The 16,863-nt window shown below is 36.8% G+C and overlaps 1 protein-coding gene across 1 annotated transcript in view; it reads right to left on the bottom strand.

Moving 5' to 3' along the window:
* Nucleotides 1–16,863, bottom strand: part of COL28A1 (collagen type XXVIII alpha 1 chain) — a 79,877-nt gene that overhangs the window by 29,808 nt on the left and 33,206 nt on the right. The window contains exons 13-23 of the mRNA XM_064444559.1: nt 15,663–15,731; nt 14,342–14,410; nt 13,326–13,394; nt 11,669–11,737; nt 10,879–10,947; nt 9,453–9,521; nt 8,502–8,573; nt 6,477–6,545; nt 5,820–5,891; nt 5,144–5,212; nt 2,313–2,381 (exon numbers count right to left, since the gene is read on the bottom strand). Coding sequence (XP_064300629.1) covers nt 2,313–2,381; nt 5,144–5,212; nt 5,820–5,891; nt 6,477–6,545; nt 8,502–8,573; nt 9,453–9,521; nt 10,879–10,947; nt 11,669–11,737; nt 13,326–13,394; nt 14,342–14,410; nt 15,663–15,731 — 765 coding nt within the window. The remainder of the gene's footprint in view (nt 1–2,312; nt 2,382–5,143; nt 5,213–5,819; nt 5,892–6,476; nt 6,546–8,501; nt 8,574–9,452; nt 9,522–10,878; nt 10,948–11,668; nt 11,738–13,325; nt 13,395–14,341; nt 14,411–15,662; nt 15,732–16,863) is intronic.

Here is a 16,863-nt window from a genome sequence, read left to right as displayed (position 1 = left end):
TCAATTTTTTAACAAGAAAGGTTACACTTTTTTAACAAGAAAGGAAATCATGGATCATGAGTTCATCTCTACTTTTACTTCTAATTCCTCTACAGTAAAAAACAGCCAAACAGGTGTTTTCATCTAATCTTAGCAGACCATCGTAAATACCAAACACATTTTAACATGTTCTTCTCTGTAAAAATTGGGACTTTGTCAAGTGGCTGGTTTTGCCATTAGTAACACAGCTATAAATCTACTTAAGTCAAATCTACAGCCAAATCTGCTACAAGAAACAGTTCTCTAGTCCAGATTATTCAGTTTTAAATTTTTTTAATAGCTGCGTCCAAAATAAACAGGAGATGGCCCAGGAGCAATTCTGTGATTGCTGCTTCCCACAGTTTTGTGGGGTCTGGAAAAGACAATCACAAGGACTCTAAGTCAGGGCACTGGCAACAAGGCAAGTGCCACTGAAGTCACAGATGGCATGCTGAATTAATTCATCTACTTTTCCAACCTTTCCAGGGCAGGTTTTAAAGTGATTTTCTGAAGCAGTAATATAGAGATAGCTGCTTCTACACTCTTTCAAATAAGGAAAAAACAAAACCACCAGAAAATAAGCATAAATCTTGTGACCATGGTCATTGTTAAGAAGAAAAACAACTGCCATCACCAAAGCCTAAATGATTATGTATAGGACTGGACAATAAGTCATGTTAATCGATTCTTTTTATAAGAAAAACAGAGTGAAGTAGCATTCTAGACAAAGTAAAGAAATTTTAGAGTTTTTGAAAATTCAAAAATACAAGCTACCACATGCATGTGGATCAATGTGCTCTCCAGCATCCTCTCGTAGGTGTACTTGTAGAAGTCTCTCAAGCCAGGAGTAAAGCATTATTGGTATTCCTAATATGTTATCACACAAAAGTTACTGCATTAAGTTGCTTTATTTTGAACGACATTGTTTTAGGTACACATAAGCTAACTGGTCTCTGAATTTGGGTCTATCAACTATACTCCCAAGAAGTGAAACAGTGGAATTGAGTGGAACATTTTATGTGCAGATATAGTAAATGCAATTAAAAAAAAAAAAAAAGAGGTTTACTAAGAACGTTCCTTATTTCAGCCTGGAAAGGAGATGACACGAATGGTACCTTTCCTAAACACTGAAGGAAGTCTTCTGGAACTATTCCCTTATCATAAGTGGCAGAAGGCTCATAGAAAGTTTCAACCCAGATCATGACTGACAGAAGTATAATATGATGTCATAAAATGCATCAGAGGGGAGGAAGTGAAAACTGCCAAGTAAAAGGAAATATATCCAGTTTTTGCAGTAGAGGACATGGAATCTGTTCTAGGGACTGCGCTTTTCAGTTTGTTCTTAAATAATGTAGAAAGGTGAGTGGCGCTGTTTTCTAATGATGCCATATTATTCAGGTTAGTTAATGAAAGGCAATTCCAAGGAGTTGGGAAAAACCCCTACTAAAGTGTTTGACTAATTTGGTGATAAAATATCAGACAAAATTTCATGCTGATAACTGTAATGCATCATGCAAGGAGAAATAGCCGTCATAACTTTATGTACCTAACAGTCATCCTGAACTACTATTACCACTTAAGAAACAGGAGACATAGAACCATTCTTTGAAAAAGTCACTTCACTGTTCAGCAGTGGTAAAATCCCATTAATTTGCAAATTAATCTATATCATTTTCCTCTAACTTATTTCACACTGGCAAGACTATGGTCCTTGGTCTTACCTTATTCTTTGAGCAGCCTTATGTCAACTCATGTGTACTCCTTCTTTGTGTTGAAGTTAAAAATGTAAAGGATATTATCAAGTAAATCCTATTCTGTAACTTATATGCAAATAAGTACTTCCAAAAGATCTATATTTAAAAGTCTTTATTTTGGGTCTTACATTTTAGAATGTGCAAGGTTGGTAATACTGAAACACCACTGTTAAAATAACTAATACCTCTCAATTTATACTCAGTAAAGAGCATATTGACCTTATAGAGGTATAAAAGACCACATGAGATAATGAAAGGTGGAGATAAACTTGAAGAGCTACCTTCCTAATGAAGACTTCCTGAGGGAAGTTTGCAGGGTGAGGTACACTGGACTAGTTATTTAATCTGTTTTGTGTTTCTTCTTTGAAAAGATAGTAAGATTATTTTAAAAAACACACTTAACCTGGAATGATGGAAAAATTGAAGAATAGGCCAGTTACTTTCCTGAAAAAGTTGTTCAAGTCGTTTCTACATTTTCACAACAGTTTTGCATATGTCTCATTTTTATTTATTTTCCATCTTTTGCCTAAAAACTCCTACCGTTGGTCCCATTATTGAATTTCCAGGAAGTCCATCGTCTCCCGGTGGCCCCTTGGGTCCTGGATCCCCCTATCCAGAAAGAAAAAAATCCAAACATATATTAATTATTTTAATTTTTAATTTCCAAAGTTTTACAGAAAAGAACGAGTATTCAGTTCCTTCTGACAGTGACAATTGTTGAGCTAGGTAATACGAAATCAGTATTTCTAGAGGAAGCTTTTACTACCTTGATCCTGAACTCTTTTACACTTTTGCGTCTCCACAACTGTGTCGAAGACTTTGTTGTGCCTAGGTGAATAACTTGATGGCTTTAGTTTTCAGCTGAAGGTTGAATATCATAACTCAGTTTCATTGGCCAGATTCACCTCTGGCTTCTGCCTGCTTTTGCCCACACAGGTAAGGCTGCATTACCTTGCTTCTGCCAGAGCACATAGAGAACGCCAAAAAAATTTGAAGACAAGTGCTGACAGAGTATGTTTGGAAAGGCTATGGATGCAATGGCACAACACTTCAAAACTGCAAGCTCCACAGTCTGAAGACCCAGGAAGAAACTTGAGTTTCTCCTCAAATATTACCCAGTCCAACTCTTTGGTAAACTTAGCTCTGTCGGTGGCTTTCCTGGAAAGCAATCAGGCTTAGAATTCAAGTTGGTCGTGTTATCCCTTCACAGAAGAAAATTTGACTCCTTCTAGTGTTTAATCTATGCCAACAGATGTTTTATTTTATGTTAAGGATCTTAAATAGAAAATTTAAATTTTCAGTTCAACTTTTGCAATTTTTAACATTAGTGACAAGGACAGGCAGTATTTCAGGAAACATTCACTCGGGAATGAAGATCAAATGTTCTATCAAAACCACTGAGCAGCTGTGAGCATGAGAAAGGAATATGAGAAAAACAAGCTATCTAATGTTACTGTCTCCATATTAGTAAAAGCGTAATGGTTATCAAGGGAAATAAAACTAATCCCCAAACGTGGGTGTAGCTTAAAATAAATAAATTTCCAGTGGACACAACCATGGCTGTCTAGGAGTTAAGACCTCCAGCAATCAGCCACTGCTACGTCAAATACTTAAGAGATGTAGTGAACAGACCTCAGACCGTGATAACTCCCAGCTTTGAAAAACATACAGATTCCCTGCATTAGATATTTTTGATGTCTGGCTTTGCTACTGCAGATACCAGGATGTTCCAAGAACACAATTACTAGTAATCACTGTACTTTTAACAATGGAGAGAGAAAATGGACTTGTGCAGCCTGTTACATTCTTGAGCAATTGTCGGAAACATAGCAGATATTTGTTTAAACAAAGACATTGTTATGGAGTTTAAAAGTTTTTTATATTTTCTGACAAGCAACTTGCATTTTATAATAATGAAAAATGCTTGTTTTCTTGCATCAGCCACTGCACATAAAAAGCCCTGATCTAAAATTTAGTAAAGGGTTTGGAAAAACTGCTACAGACTCCACTGGATTTTTGATCATGGCCAGGCTGCTATGAAAGTGATATAGACTGCACTGAACAGAATAAAATCAGAATGAGAAAGGCAATAAAGTCTACAAAGTTCTTATTTTTCAGCATGAATTTTATCAAAAAGTAATCTTGACTCACTTACTGGTATATTAAAAAATGTCACAGTAACCAGGAAATTGTGAAGAAGGGAGACCAGTATAGTGAAACCCGTCTTCATAGAAGTTGTGCCTTATAGCATGCCACTTAGATTTTCCTGACATAAAGTTTGGCATGTTATTATGGTTTTAAACCACTATAAGAAATATGAGCACCCCTCTACCCCCTCCTTCCTTTCTTTCTTTGTGGTCACATTTTTACTTCAGGTGTACCCTGAGCTTCTTCCATTCCCTTCTTCCTTCCTCCTCCATGCACAAACAAGTCCAAGCCTCATCCTAGCCCTCTGTGATGTCCCATTGCCAGGCTGACGAGTACATTGTACGTACAATACCTGCATGCGCTTGTGTGTGGGGGCACACATATTTTTAAGGAAGAAGAAAAACAGGGATGAAATTACTTCAGAACGATAGGATGTACATTAGTGATTTCTCTACCCTAAAAACTATCACCAAAGCTGAAAAGCATCATTTAAAGTTGAAGAAAACTGACATATTATAAAAAGAGCAACTATTTTATTTTTAAAATAAAAATGGGGTAGTAATGAATTTTCAAATTTTTTTAAAAACCTTTGATGTTAGCTTTACTGTTGCCGAATCTGCTGGTTTTACGCAGTGGGACAAGTCCCACTCGTTTCAGGTACGTTTTCCCTGAGAATGAGCAAATGGGGTGGATGTAGATCTAGCTATCTTGTATATAACTTTTCATTTAGAGTACTATCTACAGGCCAGCTGTTCACTTGGAAGTGACATACAAATATTCATCTCCAAAAAATCATCTAGTTCAGCATATAACCCCCTAGAACTTCACATAGACACATTTCTGCAGGGATTTACTGCCACATTCAGGAAACCTTTAGTCTAAGAAACAAAATGCATCGTAAATTTGAAAAAAAAAAAATTACTCCAAAGTGATTAATTTCACGGGAGGGGGCAAAGAACAACAGAAATGTAACAAAGATTTTTTTTTAATAAATGGCTTCAGGAGGCAATAACACGCACTAAGTTCAGCATCCCATTAAAGGGCCCCCAATCACTCTGTTAATTTTCAGTACTTTTCAGTCCTTATTTCTAAAATTCAGTCATATTTGTTACTACAATAAGAAATTTTAACTTCTTTAACTTTTATTCTTTTAATTTTGACAGAAGTGTGCAGTAGACATTTTCCAATCTCTGGTCCCCAGCAAACACATATCAGATAGTCACCTTTGGTCCAGCAGGTCCCTGAATAGATGATCCAGCGACACCAGGTGGTCCTCTCTCTCCTGGTTCACCCTGTTAGAAAATGGTATCACGGTCGCAAAAAGTTTTTTCAATACTATATTGTAAAAGTATCTACAATATAGATCTATCTACAATATAGACAATATTTGGGAAAAATCATAAATCAACTTACTGTTCTTGTGAAACCTGGTCCCAGTTTCATGTTTTAAATAACTACTTGTTGAACCGTGTATTCGATTTTTCAACTTTAATTAATTTTTTGTGTCCAGCTTACAAAGCCAATGGAATAACCAGAACACTTGTATTATTTCAATTTCCATATCATTCAGAGTGACACTTACAAAATATTGTAATAGAGAGTTAATGTTTCAAAGTAATAATTTGTGAAATGCTTATGGTTAGTATCACTTGGACAACTTTAATTTAGCTTCTCAGTACTCACACATAACTATAAGGTCTGTAATTATATGTTTACCTATTCTTTTTCTCCTTGGGACTTTTGTGTCATTCAGGACCGAGGATGGAAATATTTCTGCTTTTCCTTTGTTCTGTTAAATCTCCGAGCATCAGATGCTTGAGAAATTTCTATATTACATAAATTCCATAGATCCTTTTATAAAACACAAAGTGAAGGGTTACCCTGGAGGAACAAGCTTACTTTTGGTCCAGCTGGGCCTTGTGCTCCTTTATGACCGGTCAGTCCTTGGGATCCTTTTTCTCCAGGGTCACCCTGACAAAACCAAACCTTTATTTTCAATCACAGCAAAGATTCATTCACCACTGGGAGATACACAAATAACCAAACCCACGACAATTATGATGCCCATAATTAGAAGGGTATTTAGAAGCTCCACTCCAACAGAAGACCCATTCAGTTCTGGAATCTGACCCAAATGTCCTAAATTTAACCAGGTGGGAGATAAAAGCTCTGACTACTAATGCATCTTTCCAGCCTTCTAATTTAATATTTGGATGTCTAACTAGCCACCTAATTTCTCTTTGCTCCTTCTCTCTCCCTATCAGCATACTGAGATAATTTACTTCCTCCTAACTTTAATGAAAATGCTGTACTGAATTTTTAGGAAATCTCTACTGCCCAATTAACTTTAGGGTCTATGTTTATATTCTGACTTTGCTGCATGTGTTCAGGCTAAGGAACACATAGCTCTCTCTTAAATCCTTTTAAATCATCAGTTAAAATACAGTTTCTACTTAAGATATAATGAATAAAAAAAACAGGCCAGAATCTGAACCATTATAAAATGGGTCATTCTAAAGTCTATAGTATTTCTCCAGTGTGCATGCCAAGCCATACCTTTTGGCCTACATCTCCTCTGCCAGGGGGTCCTTCTGGGCCTCTTGGACCTTGATCTCCCTTTTCCCCCTAACAGAGATTAGATGGTTAATTAATTTTCCTGTAGCTAATTTTATTGAATCAACAGATTTATGAGAAACAATGCTTGCACAAACCCTTTTCCCAAAAATGTCAGTAAATAACTGGTTAAGTTTTTTTTGCTGCAAAACCCAAAGTATTCTGTCTTCTTAAAACCCTTCCACCCTCCTGCATTCATATTCCTTATTTTCACAGACATTTGTAATAGTGCCATTTGCAATTGCATCAACATTTTGTAGGAAGAATTGCATGCATATCCTCATATGAGGAAGAGAAATGCTTGCAAAGTTATCAGAAAAGGTCTTGGTTGACCAATTCTGAGAAAAAGAACTTTTAGGAAGCAAAAATTTTAGGCAACTCTGTAGCCAAAGGCCAATCCAGGCTGCAAATATTTGCCAGAAACATTGCTTCAAATAATTCACAAATAATCCACATAAAACATTCCATTAAGGAACATTATCTACAAAGTACTTATGCATAATAGAAGCCAGATCAGTATATCAGGATGCCGGTAGGTAATTTAGAAAGTGAAAAATAGATTAAAATGAAGTTTAAAAATCCATTTGTGATTTGAGCTATTGATGGAAGTGGCATTACAGACCCTGCTGTTGATAGGCATCAGTCTGTATCTCACTTCTGTGAGACAGCTTCACACCTGCAAATAACTGCCATAACATCACTGTACTACTCACTGCAGGCATCAAGCTGTTCTTTGCACTCTCCTGAATACCCAAAGTAGCTGCTTGGTACTATTATTTTAACTTATAAAAAATTATGACAGTTAAGATGACAGCACCAAGTTGATCATCAGAATAAAGGCAATATGCAAGAGAAAAAAAAACCCGGCGTTCCCAAATACAAAAGCCACCTGTAACTTTAACCCAACATTTACTCTTAATTCTGATGTTTCTCTTCTGATACATTGGGATCTTCATTTCTGAGCACTTACATAGTAGACAATTTTATATTTTTTTTTTTTAATGATTAGGTAGCATCAGGAATGCTACATATTTTTCTACAGTGGAAGGCTTACTGCCTCAGGCTGTAGCTTGTCAAAATGGTATTTGCACTGCCCTTGTAAATGAAAAAATTGTGAAGCTGCATTGTTAATAGAATTACAGCCATTCAGATATTTTCTGATTAAAGACCTGCAGTCAAAAAATGCTGTTTTGCTTACTCCGAAGCCTGTTCAGTTTATCAATTCTACATGCTGGCCAGCTGCTACCCTCATTTAAGAGCTGCACAGTATCAGAGTTTGGAGGCACCCACCTGGATTCTTAGCAGCAATTCAACAATCAGCCAAAGCACTGAATTTTGCTCACTCAGCAACTCATTCTATTTGGAAAGACTAATATTAAAAGCCACCATTTAACCTACTCTAAATTGACTGGTTTTGGCACTCTGCTTCTACTTTGCACCCCTCTAAATTCTGTTCCACCATTTTGAATTTATGCTTCTTTTTCCAGGTGTGGCAGAGTTTCTCTTAAAATCTCAGAATTTCCCTTGGAAAGAAGCAGCCCTGGTTTCAGCTGTTTGTGATGATTTCTGTACCAGACTGACAGGTTTCAGCCACAACTCACCACCCTGCTAGATGCCCTAAGTCACAGTAATTTGATCATGACTTCTCAGTGTCAGGAAAAACCTGAACAGGCTGTAAGAAACATGCTAAAGACACAAGCTATCTGTTCTCCAGTAAGATCGTGATGTTTAACAGGAGTCAATAGCCCACAAAAGGCAGGGCAGCTAAATCAACTGCAGATTCAGATGGTAGCCACTATTAGTAAATTTTGTTGGAAACATCTCAACTAGCCTAGGCCCTTTTCTCTGGCAAAAGTATTGGCACATGCCATCCTCTGGAATGAACCCCCTGCCATTGCATACCTGCAAAAAATGGTTTGTTCTTTTTTCATCTACACCTTTTACATGCGGTAAAATATATTTCCTTACCTTTTCCCCTGACTTCCCAGGATCTCCCTGCACCCCTTTTGCTCCTGGGAGTCCTGGTAGACCTATATCTCCCTTAAAGAAGAATAAAAAATGATATCTACATAAGTCAATAAATAATTTATTCTGTAAAATTGATCTAACTAACTGTGTGTTAATATATTAATGACACACAATATTTTTGCTCAAATAAAGGTTGTTATTGCCAGTAAGTTAAATATTCTAAATTTTTCTACTCATTCAATCTAAAATAAGTAATTTAAATTTCTTTCCAAGATCCCCACCTGCTTCTTAAATCTTGATTTTGTATTAAATAAATTTACATTTATTCAGTGAGTAAAAACATGATTGAATGCTGTTTGTTATTCTGTGCACAAGAACAATATGATACAAATGTAATTTACTTGCAAAGTCAAACATCTGGGTCTTAAGGAATGGTCAGCCAAAAATGCCTAAGTGGAGTTGTTGACTGGAGACTAACACCTCACTGGCTGTACAAACTGGTCTAGGCATTACTTTTAAGACTTGCCACAAGGAGTTGAAACTATCCATAGGAACTAGTGTTGCCAAGTGCTTCTTCCATGATCCTGGGAAAAATCACCAAACCCAAGATGTCTATGTCATCTTACCCAAGATTTTGGAAGCCCTACTTAAATCATTAAGAACATGGTATACAGTCTTCAAAATGGCAGCTGATGGCAAAGCTTTAAGTGTTTAACAACTGTCCTAACATGTAGGCAGTATGACCACCACTGTCACATAGACTGTTTTGGGTTTTTTTTCAAATCATTGCAGGGGAACAGAGGTAGTAATAGTGAATATCTGTCATTGAAATTCCTTCTTATTTTGATCATAGTCAATTTATACCAAAAAATCTTTTACTTAGTTTATCAGCAACTAATGAAAGAATTAGAAGGCCCTGTAATAAGCAGTTAAAAATAAAACCACGCTCACTTTAAGTCCTCGTACACCAATTCCTGGAAGTCCTGGTTCTCCTTTTTGCCCAGGTTCACCTGGCTGACCCTAGTAACAAAAAGTCTTTTAACAGAGGAACACAATTTAGCTTCATTCATTACTTGCACTATTTCACTAACTGCTTTACACATATAAGTAGACTTGATGATCCGTACAGGTCCCTTCCAACTTGAGATATTCTACGATTCTATGATTCTAAGTGGACAAGCTTTCAGCCAAGCAGTTTCAACTGGAAAATTCTGTTCTTTAAAAAACCTAGTAACTCATAGGACTGCATCAATTTTATTTAACCTTGCAGTGGGCAGAAAGTCAAAGTGAATAATCCCAACTTTCTCCTTTTTGTTTTAATACATTTTATTTTTTACTTTATACCACTGTATCAAAACCTCTTCGGTCACTGAATGAAAAGTGACTCCAAATAAAGAACATCCAGAACTTCTGTTTAAAAGTTTTACCCTTATGATTCTTCCTCCCAGTAGTTCTAAAATAGTTTAAAAAAAGGAAATTCCATTTTTCAATTTTGCCTTTTAAAATACTTTTTCAAGCTAGGAAAATTGCCCTCAATCGTAACGTGTCACAGCTACCTATACATTAATATTAAACATTGCTGCTGTAACAGCTACTTACACACCAAAGTAATGCCCAGAAAAAAACTATTGGAGTTCTCCCTGCTTTTGCTACAGTGACTAACGTCTTCCTGTTGTAAATCAAGGTGATTACAAAGCACACTTCTGCTTTACAGTTCATCACTTGATTCCACTTGGTCTCCTTAGGATTTCCGCAGTTCCCTTTTTCTCCTCTTACAGTGCTCACCTGACACTGTATCACTAGAGGCTTGGGCTTTGACAGAAGTGGTTGTTTACCCCACACTCCTGTTCTCTTCCTACCTTCCCGACTTCTGCTGTGCAGTGTCAGCTACTAAGTACACTTAAGCTCTTTTTTCTCTCCTAATGTTTCTATCTTTGGTTTTGGTTCTTTCTCATGATGACCATGGAAGGATGAAGAATAGGTTGAAGGCATGGTGGGACTAGACTTAAGACTCAAAACCATCGCTGGTTTACAGCTAAGTTGTTTGGTAAAATGCTATACTTGAACACGATGTGTGTGTGGCACCAAACTCACTCAATATAAACATGCCTGAAAGATAAATTGTTCATAAATTTTTGTTTATTTAGAACCTAAAATCCACATTCATACAGGTGAAGGGCTGATGCCATATGCTGCATTTTGGGAACACCTTGATAACGTGGGTGGTTTCCCTCAAGGATTCAAAAACAAATTGTTATCTCCAATGAAGAGTTATATTTTCATCTCATCAAACACACTCTTGAAAAGCCTGGCAAAGATACATTACTTGTTGTTTCTTGTTTGTGCTATTTTTGAAAAATAATGTTTGAACCATTACCTTTGGACCTGGCAGACCAAAACCTTTAGATCCTTTTGGCCCAGGGTTTCCTTGTGGACCCTGTATACCCTACAAAGCAAAATGAGTTAGTGCATTACACTCTTTCCACATTTGAAATTCACCATGTGCCCATCTTTCAGCTAATAATGAATTTATCTTATCTTTAAAAGACAACAATTTGCTTGCCTGTCCTCAGGCTTAGTTCTGAGATCTTTTTTTTATTTTCTTTTGTCACCATCCTGTGGATTTCACTGATGTACCGAAGTGTAATGACAATTACTGTTTAGGGAGAAAACAAATGGGAAGTGTCTCTGTATCTGCATCTAAGCCCTGATTCATTGGGATAGTGTGGTGGAAGCATGAACCCTTATCTTCTTTCCAAAAAAAACCCCAAAACCCAGAAGATCCTTTGGGATGTTGCAGTTTTTCTGTATCCAGTTGTTAAAGGCTTCAAAGTTTCAAAGGGCTTGAAATTCAGAAGTGATGGATTCTAACCTTGTGAAACTCTTACCTACAATATGTTATCATCCAAGCAATGCATCTGATTTATCTCCTACACAGATTATCATGCAGATTAGACCAAACTTCTGTTTGTTTGATTCTAAGAGCATGCAAATCAGTTGGAATCACTTATAGTTACAAGCTTTGCCTAAAGACTACCTTGATATTTTTTAAAATTGAAAGTCATTGCGAGATTTTTAATGTCTTCACATCAAAATTAGAGCTCTGATAAAGTATAAAATGAAAACTACATGCAAATGCTCATTACGTGTCCAAAATATAGACTTACCTGGCTTCCTGGATTGCCTATTCCTGGTGGTCCTGCTGGGCCCTGTGGTCCTACCTGGCCTTGTTCACCCTATACAAAAAGTATTCCCAAGAGCTAAATTGCAATAATCCATGCTAGCTGATTAACATATTTAACGAAACACAGAGCAAGAGACCCCAAGCTGTATTATTTTGATGTTTGCTCCTTCTATTTGAGTTAAATGTGTTTGGAATACCTGAAAGTTTGCCTAAGGCAATTGATCTAATAAAAAGAATACCCCTTCCTACCTAGAAACTCTATCTCATTTATAACATGAGATGATCACAGCTGTAACCTTACTATTAGAAGGATTCATAGCTTATCTTTACACACTGAGATTAATTTTACAGATTTCTTTGTACAGAAGTATAAACAGTTTTTTGCACAACAGACTAAAAACTTGCAATGGTAAACATTGCAGCTAGAGGGTATTTTTGAAAAATCTTTGTCACGTGGTATTGTAATGGTATTTTACATCACTTTGGGAGGGAATAGAGGAATTATGGCAAAGGGAATTACAGGAATAGAGTAATATGGGGAGGTCATGTGGGTACTGAAAGTGGCACAGACCCATGAAGGTGTCAAGAATGTGTGACACCAGTCCCTAGAAAACAAAAACCCATTAGTTTCACTTATGCCAGAAACACTTATTTACTGAAACAGTCCCAGACACTTACTGTCCTGGCCATCGCTGCATTTTTCCTATACAGTCATGGGAATAAGATGACACATTCCTGCGCAGACAACCAATCTTCCTCTAACTAAGGCCTCGAGCAAGTTGGTCTGACAGGTGCTCACCAAGCCTCACAAGACAGGCCAAATCAGACGACACCACACTACCTAGGTTGCTCTGAAGATTTTGAAGAGCAATTTGACTGGACAGTGAGATGAGTAAGTTCGAGTTAAACTTCCCACATCTGTGAAGCACTCCCTACTGAGCTGTCAATGACTTTGGATGGGAGTGCTGCCTTCTCCTCTCACTGAAGCTGAGTGTGGGGCAATGAAGAGAACAGGAGTTGTGGGGACAGGAGGGAAGGGAAACAATGGAGAGTAGGAAGAGGGCTATGGCACTAAATCATGAGAAGGAGGATCTGGAATCACTGTCTCTGTTCTATAGGACCTCTGGGTGTGTTGCATTGGTCACTCTCTGGGGATGCACAAGATACAGGCTGGAATTCCATCAGGCCAAGGGAATCAAAATTTTTCTGGATCCATCTTCGGGGGACTGGGCACCAAAAAGCTAATAAATTTCAAAAGTCAGAGTGTTCCTTTGACTGTTCCAGGTCCACTAGATTAGATGACTCAGATATTTAAATAGTTAAAATAATTGAATAAAATGTAAAATATTTTAAATACAATATTTGTGAAATAAATTTAGGAGGAAAAAAGTCCGTTTCTTCACTCATACTCCCAGCTGCACAGAATACAGTCTTTAGCACTCTCAGTTAATATGAACAGGCTCAGCTACTTGTATAGATGAGTGCAGACTATGGAGCTGCATGGAATATTGTAGTATAGTTCCTCAGATTTCAGGTAAAACATATCTTTGTATTGTAATAGTGTGTGAATCATTCATCTTTAATTTAACTACAAATATAAGTAACTATAGATACGATTAGGAAAATACTCTGTACCTCACCTTGACACCTTTGATTTCCTGACCTGGTGGTCCAGGAGGACCAACTGTACCTGTAGAGCCTTTTTCACCCTAGAAATATGGGACAGATTTGTAACTGTGTTTGGAAATTTACAATGAAAAACATCCTAGACAAACTGGTCATCACAATGTGGATAATGAGGAAAAAAATACACAAACAAACAAGACAAATAGTCAATGGAATTATCAGTATTAGAGAAAAGCAATTCAGTTAAAATTCATAACATGCTTCATCTGCATTTATTCTGTTGTTGAACACAGGAGGTCAAAAGGAGAAAATGCAATACTAGGAGAAGGAAGCTACATTTTGAAAATGCAATAAAATGTTCATTAGTCAGAGAGAACAATTCAGAACCTGGTGCAAGGACAGGACTAACATCTTTTCCATAAAAGGAAGAAAAATCTTCTTTGCTTAATAGTTCAACACTCTAGAGAATCTTGAAGCCACTGAAAAAAGAGGGATACATTTTGATGGGAAGCCCAGTTGCGATTTAATCATAGATCTTTGCTTGTTTGTACTTATTTTTAGAAAAAGGAATGTTCACGTATATTAACCTAGCAAGTGCCCTTAATGAGGCAACTGTCCATAGAGACTCACATCTTTTAGTTTCTCAAAATGGTAAGACAAAATGAGAACAGTTCCTGAATGTTTTCTTCTAATACAGAACATAGCTAAGTATAATAAATAAGTAATAAATAGCTAAGTAGTCTTTCAGAAGAGAATTTACTAATTAATGCTACCAAAATAAGGTATCTTATTAAACACATAAATAAAAGAATCATTAACTAACTAATCTTAGACGGACTGTATGACTTTGTTGTCATTATCTTGGTAGAGTTTCTGAACTTGGAGGGATATTCAGAGAGCACTTGAGCAGTCTTCAGAAGACCAAGATCCGTCAGCTGACATTTTATACCAGTGGAATGATCAGTGATCTTAGATAACTTAGACACTACTGCAAATTTGGCCTACATTACAATAATTTCCATAAAAATACCTTTTGGCCTTGAATGCCCTCTCCTGGTAGACCTTTCTCACCTGGCAGACCATCAGGGCCACGTGGTCCCTTTAAGAAAAGAAAAATATGTTGAGACTATATTAGCAATTCCATTTTTATTGACATTTTGTCTAACCTGCAAGTATAGGTTCTTGCAACTATTATGACACTGGTAAGTAAAAATGCTTCCATAACAGTTGGCTCAGCCCAGGCAATTAAAATGAAGTATAGCAATGCTTAATTGGAGGATTTAGATTAGAATAAGCTAATGCTGAAATGGTGTGAATTATGTAATTAATGTCTAAAGATTGTACCTTTGAAAGTCAAAGGAACCCATAGATTAATTTATAATAAATACGTTTACCACTGTGAAATTTATTCCCTATAATTTCAAATAATTTCATTATTTTCATAATGAAAATGATTAATTTGAACACAAGTTTTTTTCATACAAAATGGCAGATTAAACACAAAACTAGCGAAGACAATTTTTTTTTAAACAAGTAGAGAGATTATAATTTTTTTAATACTTTCTATTCTTCCAGAAAATCCAGCTATCTTTCATTATTTAAAGCTATTAAGGAGTTTTTAAGGATGATTTTGATTAAGCAAAAACTTTCTACTTCCCCCCCCCCCCCCGAAAAATAGTCTTTTACAACCCCAAAGTGACTTTCAAAAATACTATTAGAATTAATCTAATGCCCATCCACATTCATGGCTTCCTAATTAACGATATCTTTGACATTTTTAATGTAGTACACAAGAAAATCATACATTTTATACATTTCAGGAAGAAAAAGCAGTCAGCACTAACTCAACATTACAAAAACCTTGCTAAAGTTCTGTAATTCAGAATAAGGATAAAATTACAAGCACATAATTGGGGTCTTCGTTTTTGATGCAATCCAAATTACACACAGGAGTTGAGGAATGACTGAGCTCTTGGATTTTCATCTTAAAATTTGATTTTAGACAATTTTTGAAGATTATCTTCAACTCAAACAAGTAGGGGTACAGCTATTTATATACAACTCCATGTCTTTCTGAAAACTGGATACTGCAGTCCTGCTCCCATGGGCCAAGCAATTTTTTATTTCCCCAAGACTTGATTGGACATGGCTTTATTCTCCCACTTGGGCAAGCCACATGCAGTTACTGCCACAACACTAGGCTGTCATAGCTGAACACAATTCTGCTGCTCCAGACTAGGTGCAAGGTCGTTTATGGAATCAGTAGCCAAAACAGATGCTGTCAATCAATTACACTCACTAAGACTTATATTATTATATGCCCACTTCCAACATATATATCACTGACTTACAGGTAATCCTGGCTCACCAATTCCAGGAGGTCCTGGGAATCCAATTCTACCTTCTTGACCTTGAGCACCCTTGTGAAAGAGAATATTAGGATGGTCAGTCCTAATCCCACTTGATGTTTTTGAAAAGTGTAACATTTATATACAGATGACTTAATGATGTCACCAGAAAGGTCTGAAATCAAATGTGTAACATCTCCTGATGTAAAAAAAGCATAAATAACAATTTAGAAACATTTGAAAGTACCTTTCAGTTAATACTTGGACCACTAGATCGCATTCCAGCCCTCATGCCAACAGCAAAGGGGGGTTATCACTTTGCACAGGGGCAACTGCTTAAAAGTGCAGGACACAGGGATGAGGGAATGAAGTCAGGCAGCAGGAATGCTCAGGTGTGAGGGATCCTTCTATTTATAAGGTGTCATAATCTTCACAATTCCTCCAGTTTACTGAGGGCTGTGTGGTTCAACGATAAAAGCACAGAGGATTTTTATCCCTCCCCAGAGTAGCACAGAGACTGGGAGTGCCATTCCTTCTCCATAAACTGTTTTCCTTTCTGGAATGACCAGAAGTTGTTCCTTTTACATGGCAAATAGTTTCTGAGCTATATAAACCCCTCTATATTCTGGGGTCTGCCCCACTGTGCAGAAAACATGCAGGAGTTCAATGAATGTACAAGTTAGAACAGTAAAAGAAAAAAAATGCAGGTATTTTAGACACTGGCACTTATCTCCAAAAAATAGGGAAAAAATGGCATAAAGCAACACCAAAGACTTAGCAGCCAGAAGAACCAGGGTGAGATCTAGTTCTGCCCAATTTAGATATCTTGTTTGAGTCTGAGCTGTAGGTCTCTGACAAAACTCTCATAAACTAAGTAGTCATGTTTCCTATGTAGATGCTTTTGTAGTTTTCCAAGAGGAGATTTGGCTGGCCAGCATAGGCAGACATGACATTTCCAACTTCGCGAGACTTCTAGTCTTTTGCAATAAAATAAGATGGAGGAATTAAATGCTGCATGAGAGAGAGAATTTTATAACCTATAAGAATATCTGTTCCCTAGTGAAGAAATCTGTCACTTGACTGTGTATCACAGTGACTGAGATGTATTTCCATGCCTTGAAGTATGGCTTACTCATTAATGCAAGCATCTGCTACTACTTGAAAATTATCTCATATATTTAAGACCCATTTAAATGGCATCATT

Source organism: Phalacrocorax carbo, chromosome 2 (assembly GCF_963921805.1).
Source record: "Phalacrocorax carbo chromosome 2, bPhaCar2.1, whole genome shotgun sequence".
NCBI lineage: Eukaryota > Metazoa > Chordata > Aves > Suliformes > Phalacrocoracidae > Phalacrocorax > Phalacrocorax carbo.
The sequence above is the reverse complement of the archived record's forward strand: the minus strand, read 5'-3'. Positions and strand labels throughout refer to the sequence as shown.